The following is a 13645-nucleotide window of genomic DNA, read 5'->3' as shown; positions in this document are numbered from 1 at the left end:
TGGCGGCGCTGCGCAGCCTTGGGCGGGGCGGGGCTGGTGGCCTCGAGCCCGCTGTCGTCCGGGGTGGGCTGGCGTCGGGGGGGTGTCTCGTGCCGGTGCGTGGGTCGTCGGGGATCGCCTCCGTGGGGGGGGGGGGGCTCCATTGGCGCCGTTGGTGTGGGGGGGCGGTTCCGGGCTGGGGGTGCTTCGGTACTCCGGCTTGCCGGTCCGTGGCTGGCGGGATGGCCCTGCTTGGCGGTGGATGGCGTCCTCTCTAGTCGGGGGGGCCGGGGCCGCCTCCCGGTGGAGAGTGTTGTATCGTGGCGCCGGGTGGGCCTGTGCTGGCCCTGGTGCGGGCGCGGGCCTCCCCCCTGCTCGGCCGCTCCCCTTGGCGGCGGGGTGGCGTTGCTCCGGGCCGGCGTGCGGCGGGGGTCGCCCCCTGGGGCGCCGGGGGATGGGGTTGGTGCCTGGCTGTGCCCGGGGGTGGGGGTTGTCGCCGTGCTCCGCGGGGCCGGCGCGGTCTGGGGGGTGCCGTGGGGGGGGGTCTCTGGCTGTGCTGCTCCGGGGCCCACAGTGCCACTTGCCCGTCTGCGCCATCTACCCTCTCGCGTGGCCCGCCATGCGGACGGGCCCGGCTCACACCGGACAGGCCTCCTACATGTTCACTTCACCACACTCCCAGCTGGTCTGGCTCACTCACAAAATGCACCACACACCAATACCCAACCCTTGGGGGGCTGGATGGTGGGGCTGGGGGTGGAGGGGGCCGCCACCTGTGTTACTATGTAGTGGCGTGGGGGCGGCACTCCCACCCTAGTTGCCCTACTAATCCCTCCAATTTTAATCACATCTCAACATGCCACCCCCCGGAGGGTGTATTATCACTTACACCCTCCGGCCTATTACACCACATACACATAAATCCACAGAGGCTGGATGGGGAGCACCGCTCCCCTCCATCCCCCTTCTTTTAATCACACCCCATACATTCACCAAACACACACATTCACACAGGGGGTCGGGAAGTGCCTCTCCATTGGGGAATGGAGAGGCACCATAACAGGGTGGTGGGTTGGTACACACATTTGGGCCTCTCCGGTGGGGGCCTGGCCCCTCTGTTGGTGGCTGGGCCACTGCATAGAGTAAAAATACATCACGATGGTGCGGTCGGGCGTGGCGGTGGGTCTCGGAGGGGCTTTGCCGGGGTCTCTCCTTGCGGGGTCTTTCCGGGCGGTGTCGGCCTGGTGGGGCGCGGGGGTGCCTCTCCCCCTTGGGTGTGGCTTGGTGCTTGTTTCGTCTCCTGGTGGCCTTGGGGGCGGGCCCCGCGGTGTGCGGGCCCGGGGCGGCCTGCCTCGCCGGTTTGGGGGGTGGGTGTGCTGGGGGGGTGCTGGTGTCCTCACCGGGGTTGGGGCGGGGTTGTTTGACGCCTCGGGATGATGCTGTTTACTGGGGGGCGGCGCTAGCTGTTCCGGTGGTTGAGGTTGCTTTCGGCCGCCTGGTGGGTACGTCCTGCCATCTGCGGACTGGTGGGTGGGTCCGGGGCATCTTTGGCTGGGGGCTGCTGTCCCTTACTTGATGTGTGCCGTTGGGGTGCCTCCGTCCCCGCGGTGGGGGTCGCCGGTTGCTCGCGGGCCGGCGGGGGGCGCTGCCCCGTGGCTTGCGCCGTCCGGGGGGCGGCGGGCCCTGGGCTGCTGGCCTTGTGCCGTCTGGGGCTGTGCGGTTCTGCTGGGCTGTGGCCGGGTCCTGGGCCGGGGTGGGGGGCGCGTCCCGGGGGGCTTGGCCCGGGGGCTTGCCCTTGGGGGGTCCTGGTCCCGGGGGGTGCTCCTGGGGCCCGGGGTGCTTGGCCTGCTGGCCGGGCCGGTCGTGGCGGGGGTCTTTCGGGGCGGGTGGCGCGTGCCGCGCCCTTGCGTACCTACTGGTACGGCCCCTGCTTGGGCAGTGCCCCGTGAGGCAGGGTGTCGGGGCCCGAACAGGGGGCCACATCCCGGCGGGGCGGTCTGGCTTGGCCCTTGGGGGGGGCCCTGGCTTTAAAAAAAACTGAAGCTCGTGGCGCGGGCGGCATCAGCGGGGGGTGATCTGGGGCGCCGTGGGGGGCTAGGTTGGGGTGCCTGGGGGCCGGCGGGGGGACTCCCAGCGGCCCCCTGGTGCCTTATGCGGCTTGGGGTGTGGTCGTCCTCCCTGGGCGGGCTGCTCCTGGTGCTGCATCCATTCTGGGTCCTTCTGGCCTGGGGTCGGGCCCCTGCTGGCTCTGGGCTCGCCGGCGGGTGCCCGCCGGCTGCCCGTTCGGCGCGGCTCTGGTCGTCTGCTGGGCGTGGGCTTCGGTTCCTCCGCTGGGGCCTCGGGCAGGGAGTTCTCTGGGCCCTCCCCTCGGGGGGTTGGGCGCGGGGGTGTGTGTGGGGGGGGGGGGGGGGGGGGGGGGGGGGGGTCTGGGGGTTGGGGGTGGGATCGGTGGCGTGGTGCGCTGGGTCCTTGGCTCCTTGGGGCTTTCTCGGGTGTGTATGGGGGGGGCGATGGCTGCCTCTCGGCTTGGGACCTTGGGGGCGTGCGGGGGGCTGCTTGGCCGTGGGGTGGTCGCCGGGGGCCCTTAGGCTGCCCGCTCTCGCTGCTGGCCTGACTGCTTCTTCGGGCCCGGGGGCGGCTCGTGGGTTTTGCAGTGGCGGTTCTTGGAAATACATTTGTCATGTATGCACTGGCCTTGGGCTGTGGGATAACACTCATACTGGGCTCAACCTTAGACACCTTGTTCCCAAATACCTGTTTTATGGAATTTCCACTCACCTCTTCCTCTGTTCACAGCCACCACTATTATTCCTAAACCGCACACTGGTCACCAAACTGCACAATATACACAACCACAATTTCACATCGCATCACTTGGAACCTAACAACTATTCCCCACTCATTCCATATCCTATCTTGTATCCCTCTTCCCTGTTAACTTCCCCACCCCCCTCCAACCCCTCACCTTGGTGTAAACACTGCCCTCTCTTTTTTTACATCCTCCCTTTAATAAAGTATTTCTTACCCTTCCCTAGGGAGGGCTGGTGATGGTCACAATTATGCAATGAAATAAATAAATTTATTTAATTGCAATAATAAAATATGCATTGCTGTTAAAAGATTGCACTTCTTGTAGTGTTAACCTTCGACAGCATGTGCAGACAAGGTAAGTACAAAAAAAAAAAAAAAAAAAAAAAAAAAAAAAAATGATTATAGAGAACTAATAATTAAATGACTTTAACGACATGCGAAGGACACAAAAACACAATTTAAAAAAACTGGATTAAAAAACACTAACAATTAAAAATTTAAATTGGTTCTGTAGCCCACAGCTGTGCTAGAAGAGTTTCCTGTTGATTTAATTTGTTAAATGTCTATCCCATCCAGTAACATATGGTTGAAAAACCATTGAAAAGACGTCTTTGCATATAAACAACGTCAACATTTGGTCGAAAAGAGAATTGTGAAAAGCCGCCGTTTTCTGATCGTAGTACTGTGCACTCAAGATTAATTTTATTGATTAATTAATTAAAAAATCTTACCTTCTCAAAATGTAATACCTAATTCTGGGAACCGTTGTAGTCCACTTGGACCAGGATCATATTTGTATTTTTGGTACATATTTGTGGGCTGTTATGTTTGAGGTTGTTACATTACATTTTCTTATTTTTTTTTTTTAGCTAATTTGGTTTAAATTAACCCAAATAAAAGAGTTAAAACTGTTGAGCTACTTAACACTAATGAGTAGTCCTATCCAAAGACTATTTTTGCGCTACACTTGGACCAAATGTGCTAAATCTGGACCAAGTTGGACGATTAAATGACAACTAAATTTCAACAACTACTGTATATTAGGGCTAAATTTGGACCAATTTTGATGGTCAAAAAATCCCCAATTTCAACGACTAAAGAAGGGCTAAAATTAGACTATGTTGGACGGTCCAATAAAAACCTCAGTTCAATGACTACATTGGTACTAAATTTGGACCAATCCTGACAGTCCAAAAAAACCCAATTTCAATGACAATTTTTGTGCTAAATCGAGGCTAAGACCAGATTTAGCCCAAAATTGAACGTCAAAATGACATCTGGTGTTTGGTAGTCTGTTATCAAATATTTTATTAATTCATAAAAAATTTTTTGTCCTACTCTGTATCTCTGACTAATCCCAGGTTTAAACAAGTCCAACTATAGACCCCTTAATGGTCTTGTCACGATTGACGTGGCTGGAGGCAAAAACAGGAAACGCTGCTGGCTAAAGACTGTGGAAGCTAATGTTACAGCTATAGAATGTCATCTTATTGTGTGTTTGGGCGCCAGAATATGAGAGATAACGTTAGTGGACATAAATGAAAGTTTTATAGGATTCTAGCGGACACTGGAGCTCAGAAAAACTAAAACAATTCTGGTTTTGCCTCCAGGCTAAGCCCCGCCCAACAAAATATGTCACAATGTTTACAAACAATCAAAGGGTCTATACAAAAAAACATGTCCTTTTATTAGGCACATTTTTTAAAATTACAAATAACTTGGAAAAACAATAGCGTGAAATAGAAAAACAACACAATTACAAAAAAAACTTTCTCGATAACGGATTTTAAACTCAGTTTACAAATAACACAAAATTTAAGAGTTGAATTGTTTTCTGTACAAAATTGTTACAAAATAAACAGTGATTGTCTTTTTATGAGACCGGAGTTTATATTGTAAAGAATCACGCAGTCATCTTGCACTACTCGTATATTCAATTATCAGCGTGTGAATGGTTGTCTTTCTGTGAGTTGATACAGATTTAAATACGTTTCTAAACTCCAAAAGATCCAGCCTCGAACCAAACAAGTCATTATTCCGTGTTTCTTCTTCTATTGCTTTGGATCAGCACCAGGAGAAGGACCGCCCGATCATTTCAAAGAACATCTTGTTCGGCTGCTCAAAGTACCGACAAAGTTTCCTGAGCACTTGTGCACTGAGTGGTGCATGTGGCCTTCCTTTAGACTCATCTAAACACTTGTCATGTCCGTCAGACAGCAGGCAGTAGAAGCCTTTGGTGGTGTTGAGGTAAAAGTTGTCAGGGTTGATTCTAGGCGAGAGCTTCAAAAACCTCTCGGCCTTTCTCAGCTCAGGAAACGGGTCCCGAATGAGGGCATCACCATCTACGACGTGGATCTGCTTCTTAGGGAAGACGTCGAGCCACTGAGTAAGATGGTGGTAGTACAGGCTTCTCTGCAGGGCTTTGTAGCCTGGGTCGATCTGGCCGTTGTGGAGAAGGAGCTCCTCTAGGGGCTGGTAGGGCTTGTGTCGGGTCAGACGATTGTGGAGAACCTGGGTGTAGTCGGATATGAGCCTCACGGCGGGGTCCCGGACTATGAGTAACAAACGCACAGCTGGATTCATGTTCCACACACGTTCAGGAACCGGAGGTGATGCAAAGTATCCTGGGGTCTTCTCAAGGGTCAGCTGACCAGAGGAAGTCAAAGGCATCTGGGATCGGTACCAGTCCAGACCACGGCGGTAGTGTTCCTCCACGTTGAAGTAGTGAACCTGATACACAAGGTACAGAAAAGCGTTTTATTACATCCCTTATATTATGACGTTACAAAAACAATTACAGCTTTCTTGAGGTTATTAAAAATATTTATTTTACACGTTATAATACCACTAGCCATTGACAGCAGCCATCAACACAGAGAAGTTGATCACAAGAAACAAGGAGCACCAGTAGATTAATTACACCACCTCTGGTTCCTTTAGTCACATATCATTTGTGTGATTTTTTTTTTAACACCCATTGTTTGGTTAGGATTCATTCATGTATTAATAACATTTCAGTTCACCAGTTCATCAGTAATGTGACTTTGTTTTTGCTCCTTTTTTTGTCCAGGAGTAAAAGTCCGCCCCCCTGTGTGTCCCCTCTGTTTGGTGAGCTTAAAACATGAAGCTCTCGTCCATGTCTGATGAAGGGCGATCAGCCCGAAACGTCACGTCTTTTGGTGTTTTATTAAAAACTGAATTTGGGAGCAAACTACGCAGTGGTGCGGACCTTCATTTCTTCATAGCTACTTTGGACCTTTTTTGATCCAGCACACTGCTTGTTTTTTTGATTGTGCTACTCGTCTATAGTTTCCCATAAATATCCAAAAAAAACCCAAAGAGATTTCATTTTAACACAGAAAAACACTGCTTGTCCGTTTTTTTATTTTTCTGTACTTCAGTTTTGGTTTTAACTAAACGGAATAACCAAAGAACCAAGAGTACGTGGATATTTGAACTAAACTAAGTTGCATTTAAGCCAAAAGACTTTGACAAAAACAAAATAAAAATGCTCTGTCTAAATTAACACTGGTTGTTACCAGTATTTTATGCCATTGATAGGTTTACCTCAGCTTTTGGACTAACTGGGCTGGACTATAACTGGACCAGGCCTGATGAGTACATTTTCACTAGGTTGACCTCAGCTTTGGCCACTTCCACATCTGGATGTAGGTTGAGCATCTCCAGCAAAGCTCTGGTTCCACCTTTCCTCACTCCTATGATGATGGCTCCTGGCAGTCGCTGCTGAGTTTTATTATAAGAGGAGGATGAAGAGGAAGAGCGTGAGGAGGAAGAGGAAAAGGACAAGGTGGAATGTCTGGTGCGTAATTCCTTCAAGCACACAAACATCTGGGTCTGAAGAACCAGGATCAACAGCAGGGCAAACAGCACCGTCCACAGCATGGTGACACACACAGGCCTTTGATTTTAAAAACCTGTGAGACAAGAAGGAAAAAACGTTCAGATTTTTAGATTTTCCATTTCTAAATGTAAACAGTTGTTTTAAAACCACAACAATATTCTGATTGTGGCAGGGTTGGGGTCAATTACACTTTTAAATTACAATTACCTCTTCAATTATCTATGCTGAATTAATTATGTTGAGCAGCGTTTTTTCTATTTACAGCTAAAATTTCAATTACGTTCTCAATTATTGAAGTTCAATTACAACTAAACACCTTTATTGAGCCTTTAATAAATAATCCCATGAATCATAACCTTCCTCTTGCGTTAGCATTCTGTTAGCATCTCTAATGCTAACGGTTCAGTTTGACATATGTCTTTAATTAGCTGTAAAATACACTAATAAACATAATTTTGTATTGAATCTCCTGGTTACCTTGTTAGGCACCCTAATCAATGAAAATATTGGTACTGATATTTTTGGTGTGTGCGTCTGAGTAAAATGAGTCAGTTGAACTTGATTTGAAACATATTTTAATTTGTTAACTACATATGCCTATGTGTAAGCAATATAACTATAACACGGTTCTCCAGTTTTAAGTTGAATTACATTGTAAATGATAGTTTTTATAAAATGAATGCCAATTACATTTATAAATGAACTCACATACAATTCAATTACAATTACAACAACATCAACAGATTTTTCAGCTACTATTACAAAAAAAATGTCATAATTGTGATTAATTACCAATTACGCACTTACAATTGTAATTGACCCCAACCCTGCCTGGTGGAATTATGCCAATCTCCACCCTTTGCACCATTTAAATTCACCCTCATTTGGAAAGAATCATAATTTTTAGTAATAAGAACAAAGTAATAAGTAATTATTGTAACAATGTGCTGGTTCAAATTAAGAGTTAGTCTAGTGCAGTGGTTCCCAAACTTTTTGTGCACAAGGCACAACAAAGGACAAGTAAAAATCTGAAGGCACACCTATTATTGTGCAAAAGAGCCTTTATAACACTTGTTGTCACTCATATCATGTACGATATCACAGGCGACCATACAAGAAAGTGCTCCATTTTCTCTCTCGCTGTTTTTCTGTTTTAATGTTGTCCCACAGCCTTTGTCACAGTCTTATAATTACCGCCTGCGCAACCACGGGAACAGCAAAATATTGATTGCATTATTTATTTATTTATGTTTTTTACTGTTTATTTAAAGAATTGTTTTTGGGTATAGAGTTTTCCTCTGTATTATGAAATGAGTCTATACAAAGTAGTAAATTAAAATATAAGTCTACTTTATAACCTGAAACCTTTTTCTTTATGTTTATATCAAATATAGATATTACAATTTCAATTTAACAATTTCTCAACAGAAATACTTTTATATTATACTATTTTCATACATAAATTAAATATTTTCACTTTGAATTGTATTAAAAAGAAATTTACTGTATTTTAAATACTAACTTATTTTAGCCCATAAATACATAAGCAAGGTTTTAAGCAGTGACGTGCAGTCAGGGTAGGCAAGGTAGGCAGTGCCTACCCAAGGGTGAATTAATATTTTGATTATTTGTTTTGATTTTAATATAATTATAAATTATGTGTTTTTCCAATTCAAATAGCCTACAGTACCTATAAGTTTGAAAGTGTCAGCATTTTGTGCTTTTCATAACCCAAATGAAAAAACATCGCTATTTCCTGGTACGGCAGAGATGCTGCACAGTCTCACTCCGCTGTAAGGCAGGAGAAGGCCACGCCCCCTTCTCAAAAGCACATTGCTGCTCTGCCTTTGTTCCTATAGCGTGTTTTTATGTGTTTGGACATGATCCGTCAGTTCCCTAAGATGACAATCATTTACGTCCAAAGGCAGCTCTCTATGCTGCCTTTGGACGTAACTGCGCTATGCTAAATGCTAAACGTAAGTTCACAGTGCATTAGTGAATTGATTCCATGTGACCGCTGCTGCTACGTTCTCTAGCTAGTGGGCGGGATAACACTACAGTCAGGATGACAGCGCTAGAGACAATAGAGAAACTTTCTTTTGAGGAAAAACAACAGCTTTTAAAAGATGGAGACCAACACCTGAGTTACCAGAGCTTCAGCAAAGGTAAGGTCAGAACGTTGTTGGTATTTTCTACAGTGAATGGAGCAAAAGGAAGGACTGACTTTGTGGATGCTCCTCACTGAGGCTGTTCTGACACAGCACGATCATCACAGAGAGAGACCGGGTCAAAATCAAGCTTCATTTTCAGGACTTTCTGAATCTCAAATAAAACATCAGTTCCAAAATGTTTGTATTTTAGCACAAGACCAGAAACAGTGACTAAGATCACATACTGTATCTCTGTCTTACATTTAAGGCAAAAAGGAGAGACGTCCGTTCTATATTTAGAGAGGTGGTTTGGAGAAACATGTGCTCTGTGTAATATTGTCTGGTTACATCTTCCTTGCATTATCCCAAATATCCTCCCACATCGCCCCAGTTATCACTCTCTCTCTCCCAGGTAGATCCCAACATTTGAGCAGACCCTCACACTATTGTAGAAGGAACTAATGGAGGCGTCCCCAACAGTGAGAAGTACCTTTTTCTCCATTACTGCAACCGTCATATCAGTGAGCAAAAAAATACCAGAAAATATCTCTTCTTGATATGTCGTATTTTTCCACAACCTGATTAAAAGACATGAGGACACCACCGTCAAAAAGATCCCTCAGGGTAGGAATTCCCTCTGTCCAGTGTTTGAAAGCTGTGTTGAACATCCCTGGTAAAAAATGTGAATGCCAGTGATTGTGGTAAAGACCGAGGTAAGCCCCGACCTCCCTTCCACATGCTGTGTGATCCTCCATGCTCTAACAGTGTTAACTGTAACTGGGTTGCTCCGCTGCTCTTTGATAGACTTCATTTGGGCACTAAGTTGGTGTTTTTTACTATCAGTAGGTCCAGACCACCCATAGCACTTGGCAAATGCAACACTGACAATCTGATCCAGGGTCTACGCTTTCCCCAAATAAAAGAACTAAACCAACCATTCAGTTTCTTAATTGTTTTATGATTAAATAACATGGGGATCATTTGAATTGAGGAGAGCAGACGCAGAAGGACATTCATTTTCAAAAGTGAGATTCGGCCCAGCCATGATGTAGGAAGACTAGTCCATCTCTCCATATTCTGTCTGATTTTGTCAATGAGTGGGTTATAGTTTGCGTTAAACATCTGATTGAATTTTGGTGTGATGTATATACCTAAGTAGGTAAATCCTGCGGGGGACCACTGAAATGGGAACCGATTGGGGCTATCAGGCTGCTGTTGCAAGTTACCCCGAGGTATCGCCTCAGATTTGGAAACATTTATTTCATAACCAGAAAAGGCAGAAAACTAATCAATAAGTGAGGGACTGATACAGAAGGGTTTTGCATAAAAAATCGTCTGCATATAACGTAATTTTGTGTGATTTCCTGCTAACATCCAATCCGATTATTAAGGGGTCTCGCCTAATAGCCTCCGCCAGCGGTTCAATTGCTATAGCAAACAGGAGAGGAGACAAAGGGCAGCCCTGATTAATAATCAATAAAACTCTAAATGTAATAACTGACCAATAATGTAACAAAAGAACTGAGCACAAAATGTAATCAAACTGTACTGTAACTACATTGTTACATTATGGAACATTATGAGACAGCTGCCTCCGCTAACCGCTCTCCTTGCTTTAGCCTTTAGCTAGGGCTCAGGGAAGGTCAGGGAGGAGTGCTCTCCCTACCTCCAGCTTTCTAAGTAAGCTCATGGAAAGGGCAAGGAAGTCCCGGAACAGACCCATACCGCCAAATATACGATTGCATGCATATCCATGTAAAGCGCTCAAATACAAATCCTAATGCACATTTATTGTAAATATATTATTTATTTTGACTAAAGCGGTCCTGACCGAAATTACGTTTTTAGCAAAGTCTCTTCAAAGTCCTGAAAGACATTACAACACCATGTTTATGAGATAAACGATAAAGAGTCTGTTTGTTATTAAACCAAACTTTGATGTATAGTTAAACACATGCTTTGATAAATTGAACATTGTTTATTTTTTCACAAATCCTGCCTTATGCTGCTTTAAAACTGAAAATTATAATACATTTTAGATTTATTGATAGGTCTACAGTAGTTGAAAAGATCTGATGCAAAAAAGCACACTTTTATGAAACAGACCATTTGTGTACATGAGGTGTACACAAACGTGTGTAAACTTACAGGGTTAACGTCATTTAGTGAAATAGTCCTGATGACTAAATTGTGATGCCTGTGTCTTTTCTCTTGTTTCATATGCAATTGATGACAGAGTTTTATAATCAGGGCTGCTGTATCATTTTATCTACAATGTAAATTAATCATCTTTAAATAATGTTGTTTTTTAGCAGGACACTTATTTTTTCACGTTTTCATTTCCAGCTTCTTCTTCTTATTTCCACATCTGTATAAAGGATTATTCCAGTGGCGGATGCAGGTGTCCGAACGTTAGCACCCATGAGCTCTACTGTGTCCTCCTGTCTCAGCAATGACTGATTATCTGCTGAAAGCTCAGTGGAACATGAAGAAGTAACAACATGTACCTACTGCAGGTCAGAGGGATCAGGGACGGACAAAACCTCTGCTTTGTTTTGTACTTTTGGGGAATTTTTATGGCTCTTTGGTTGCACACTTCACACATCAGCCCATAACCTGTGATTGACCACGTAAAGGGTGACTCCTAAGAGACACTCAAACATCTCCACCAGAGTCAAACTCAGCCGTCAGGGAGGTCATGATGACTTTCCACAGTTTATTAACAATTCATGTGCCTTTAATGCAGTGATCCAACGCACACACATAAAAAGGGGTTAGAAAGGTCACGAACTACATGAAACAAAAGAATACTCACACAGAAAGAAACTACTGGTACGAGAAGGAGGAGAAGGAGAAGAAGAAGGAGAAGGAGAAGAAGAAGAAGAAGGAGAAGAAGAAGGAGAAGAAGGAGAAGAAGAAGGAGAAGAAGAAGAAGGAGAAGAAGAAGAAGGAGAAGAAGAAGAAGAAGGAGAAGAAGAAGGAGAAGAAGAAGAAGGAGAAGAAGAAGGAGAAGGAGGAGAAGAAGGAGAAGAAGGAGAAGAAGAAGAAGAAGAAGATGTTTATGGAGAAGGAAGCACAACATTTCTTGCCAACAGTCACACACACACACACACACGCACACACACTCATTTCTCATCCTGTGTAAATCCTCTGGTGGTCCAAAGATACACAAATGATGACATTCGTTTTTCTCTTTTATGCAAAGATGGTTATAATAAAATGACTTCTATGGACACCACCTGTGCATACGGGTTCTGAATGAAGTCACTTTAGCTGTTAGCACATGGCACCAACCTTTTAAGCTCTTTTAAACATCCTGCAATCACACACACACACTAAATCCGACATAGATCTAATATGTGCAAACCCCTAAACAAATCCTCAAACATTATATTTCTAGAAGTTGGAAGGAATACTGTATAAAGCCCAACAGAATACACAAAATAACTCCCAAAACACACAAATCGACAGCAAATTGCACAAAGTACACAAAAAATTCTGAAAATACACATAATGACAACAAGGACAGACACAACAACCACTTAAACAAAGTGACTAGAAAAACAACAACACATTACAGAAGAGATACAAAGACACACAAACGGTAATTTACACAAAATAACAGGAAAATACAGAAAACAACAAAAATACAGAAAGTGACCCCAAAAACTGACAACATAAATGCAGAAAATGACAGAAAAATACACAAAATTACAACAAGAACACAAAAAATAACAAAAAAGCACAAAGTGGCTAAAAACTGACAAAACCACAAAAATGAAAACACCTTTTCTCCCTGTATTAATGCTCAGATCAGTCATCTATCTATAAAAGCAAGGAATCTCTGTCTGTCTGTGTGCGTCTGTGAATCAGGCTCAGATTGAGCTGAGACTTTCAACGTGGCTGCTGCTTGGTTCAAGGGTGTGCAACGTTTGATTTGTTTGAACTGCAATGATACCATTCATGGAGTATTTCATAAAATTGCCTAAAATGCAGCTTTGCAGAACAGCTCAGTGTTTGACAGGTAGTCATGATAACTCAGGATAACACTGCGCAAAAAGAGTAAGAATCGAGAATATCCGGTTTTTGATTCTGTCGAGAATACGGACATTTCCGATGCATATCCGGAGTTTTTTTGATATGCCCCATATCTGGTCAAATACGGACCCAATATTCTTCATGAAGACAGTATATTGTATTAGGATACTAACAGTATTTAGATTTTGACATATATGTGTTCCGGAAATGTCCTCAGGTTGAAAATACCCAGAATCTCTAAATATCCAGTCTTTGATTCCGTCGAGAATACGGACTATTCTGATGCATATCCGGAGTTTTTTTGATATGCCCCATATGTGGTCAAATACGGACCCAATATTCTTCATGAAGACAGTATATTGTATTAGGATACTAACAGTATTTAGATTTTGTCATATATGTGTTCCGGAAATGTCCTCAGGGTGAAAACACCCAGAATCCCTAAATATCCGGTTTTTGATTCTGTCGAGAATACGGACATTTCCGATGCATATCCGGAGTTTTTTTGATATGCCCCATATCTGGTCAAATACGGACCCAATATACTTCATGAAGACAGTATTTTGTATTAGGATACTAACAGTATTTAGATTTTGTCATATATTTGTTCCGGAAATGTCCTCAGGTTGAAAATACCCAGAATCCCTAAATATCCAGTTTTTGATTCCGTCGAGAATACGGACTATTCTGATGCATATCCGGAGTTTTTTTGATATGCCCCATATCTGGTCAAATACGGACCCAATATTTTTCATGAAGACAGTATATTGTATTAGGATACTAACAGTATTTATATTTTGTCATA

At 44.4% G+C, this 13645-nt stretch overlaps 1 protein-coding gene across 1 annotated transcript; it reads right to left on the bottom strand.

Annotated features, from left to right (window-relative positions):
• Positions 1-4782: 4782 nt before the first annotated feature.
• On the bottom strand, positions 4783-6727 carry LOC114454321 (heparan sulfate glucosamine 3-O-sulfotransferase 1-like). Its single transcript, XM_028434688.1, has 2 exons — positions 6430-6727; positions 4783-5520 (listed from the first exon to the last, which is right to left on the bottom strand). Exons 1-2 carry the CDS (start codon positions 6691-6693, stop codon positions 4855-4857), a joined length of 930 nt encoding a protein of 309 aa, XP_028290489.1. The 5' UTR covers positions 6694-6727; the 3' UTR covers positions 4783-4854.
• Between the last annotated feature and the right edge of the window lie 6918 nt (positions 6728-13645).

This window comes from Gouania willdenowi, chromosome 20, assembly GCF_900634775.1.
Source record: "Gouania willdenowi chromosome 20, fGouWil2.1, whole genome shotgun sequence".
Lineage (NCBI taxonomy): Eukaryota > Metazoa > Chordata > Actinopteri > Blenniiformes > Gobiesocidae > Gouania > Gouania willdenowi.
Note: the sequence above shows the minus strand (reverse complement) of the source record. Positions and strands in the feature narration are given on the sequence as shown.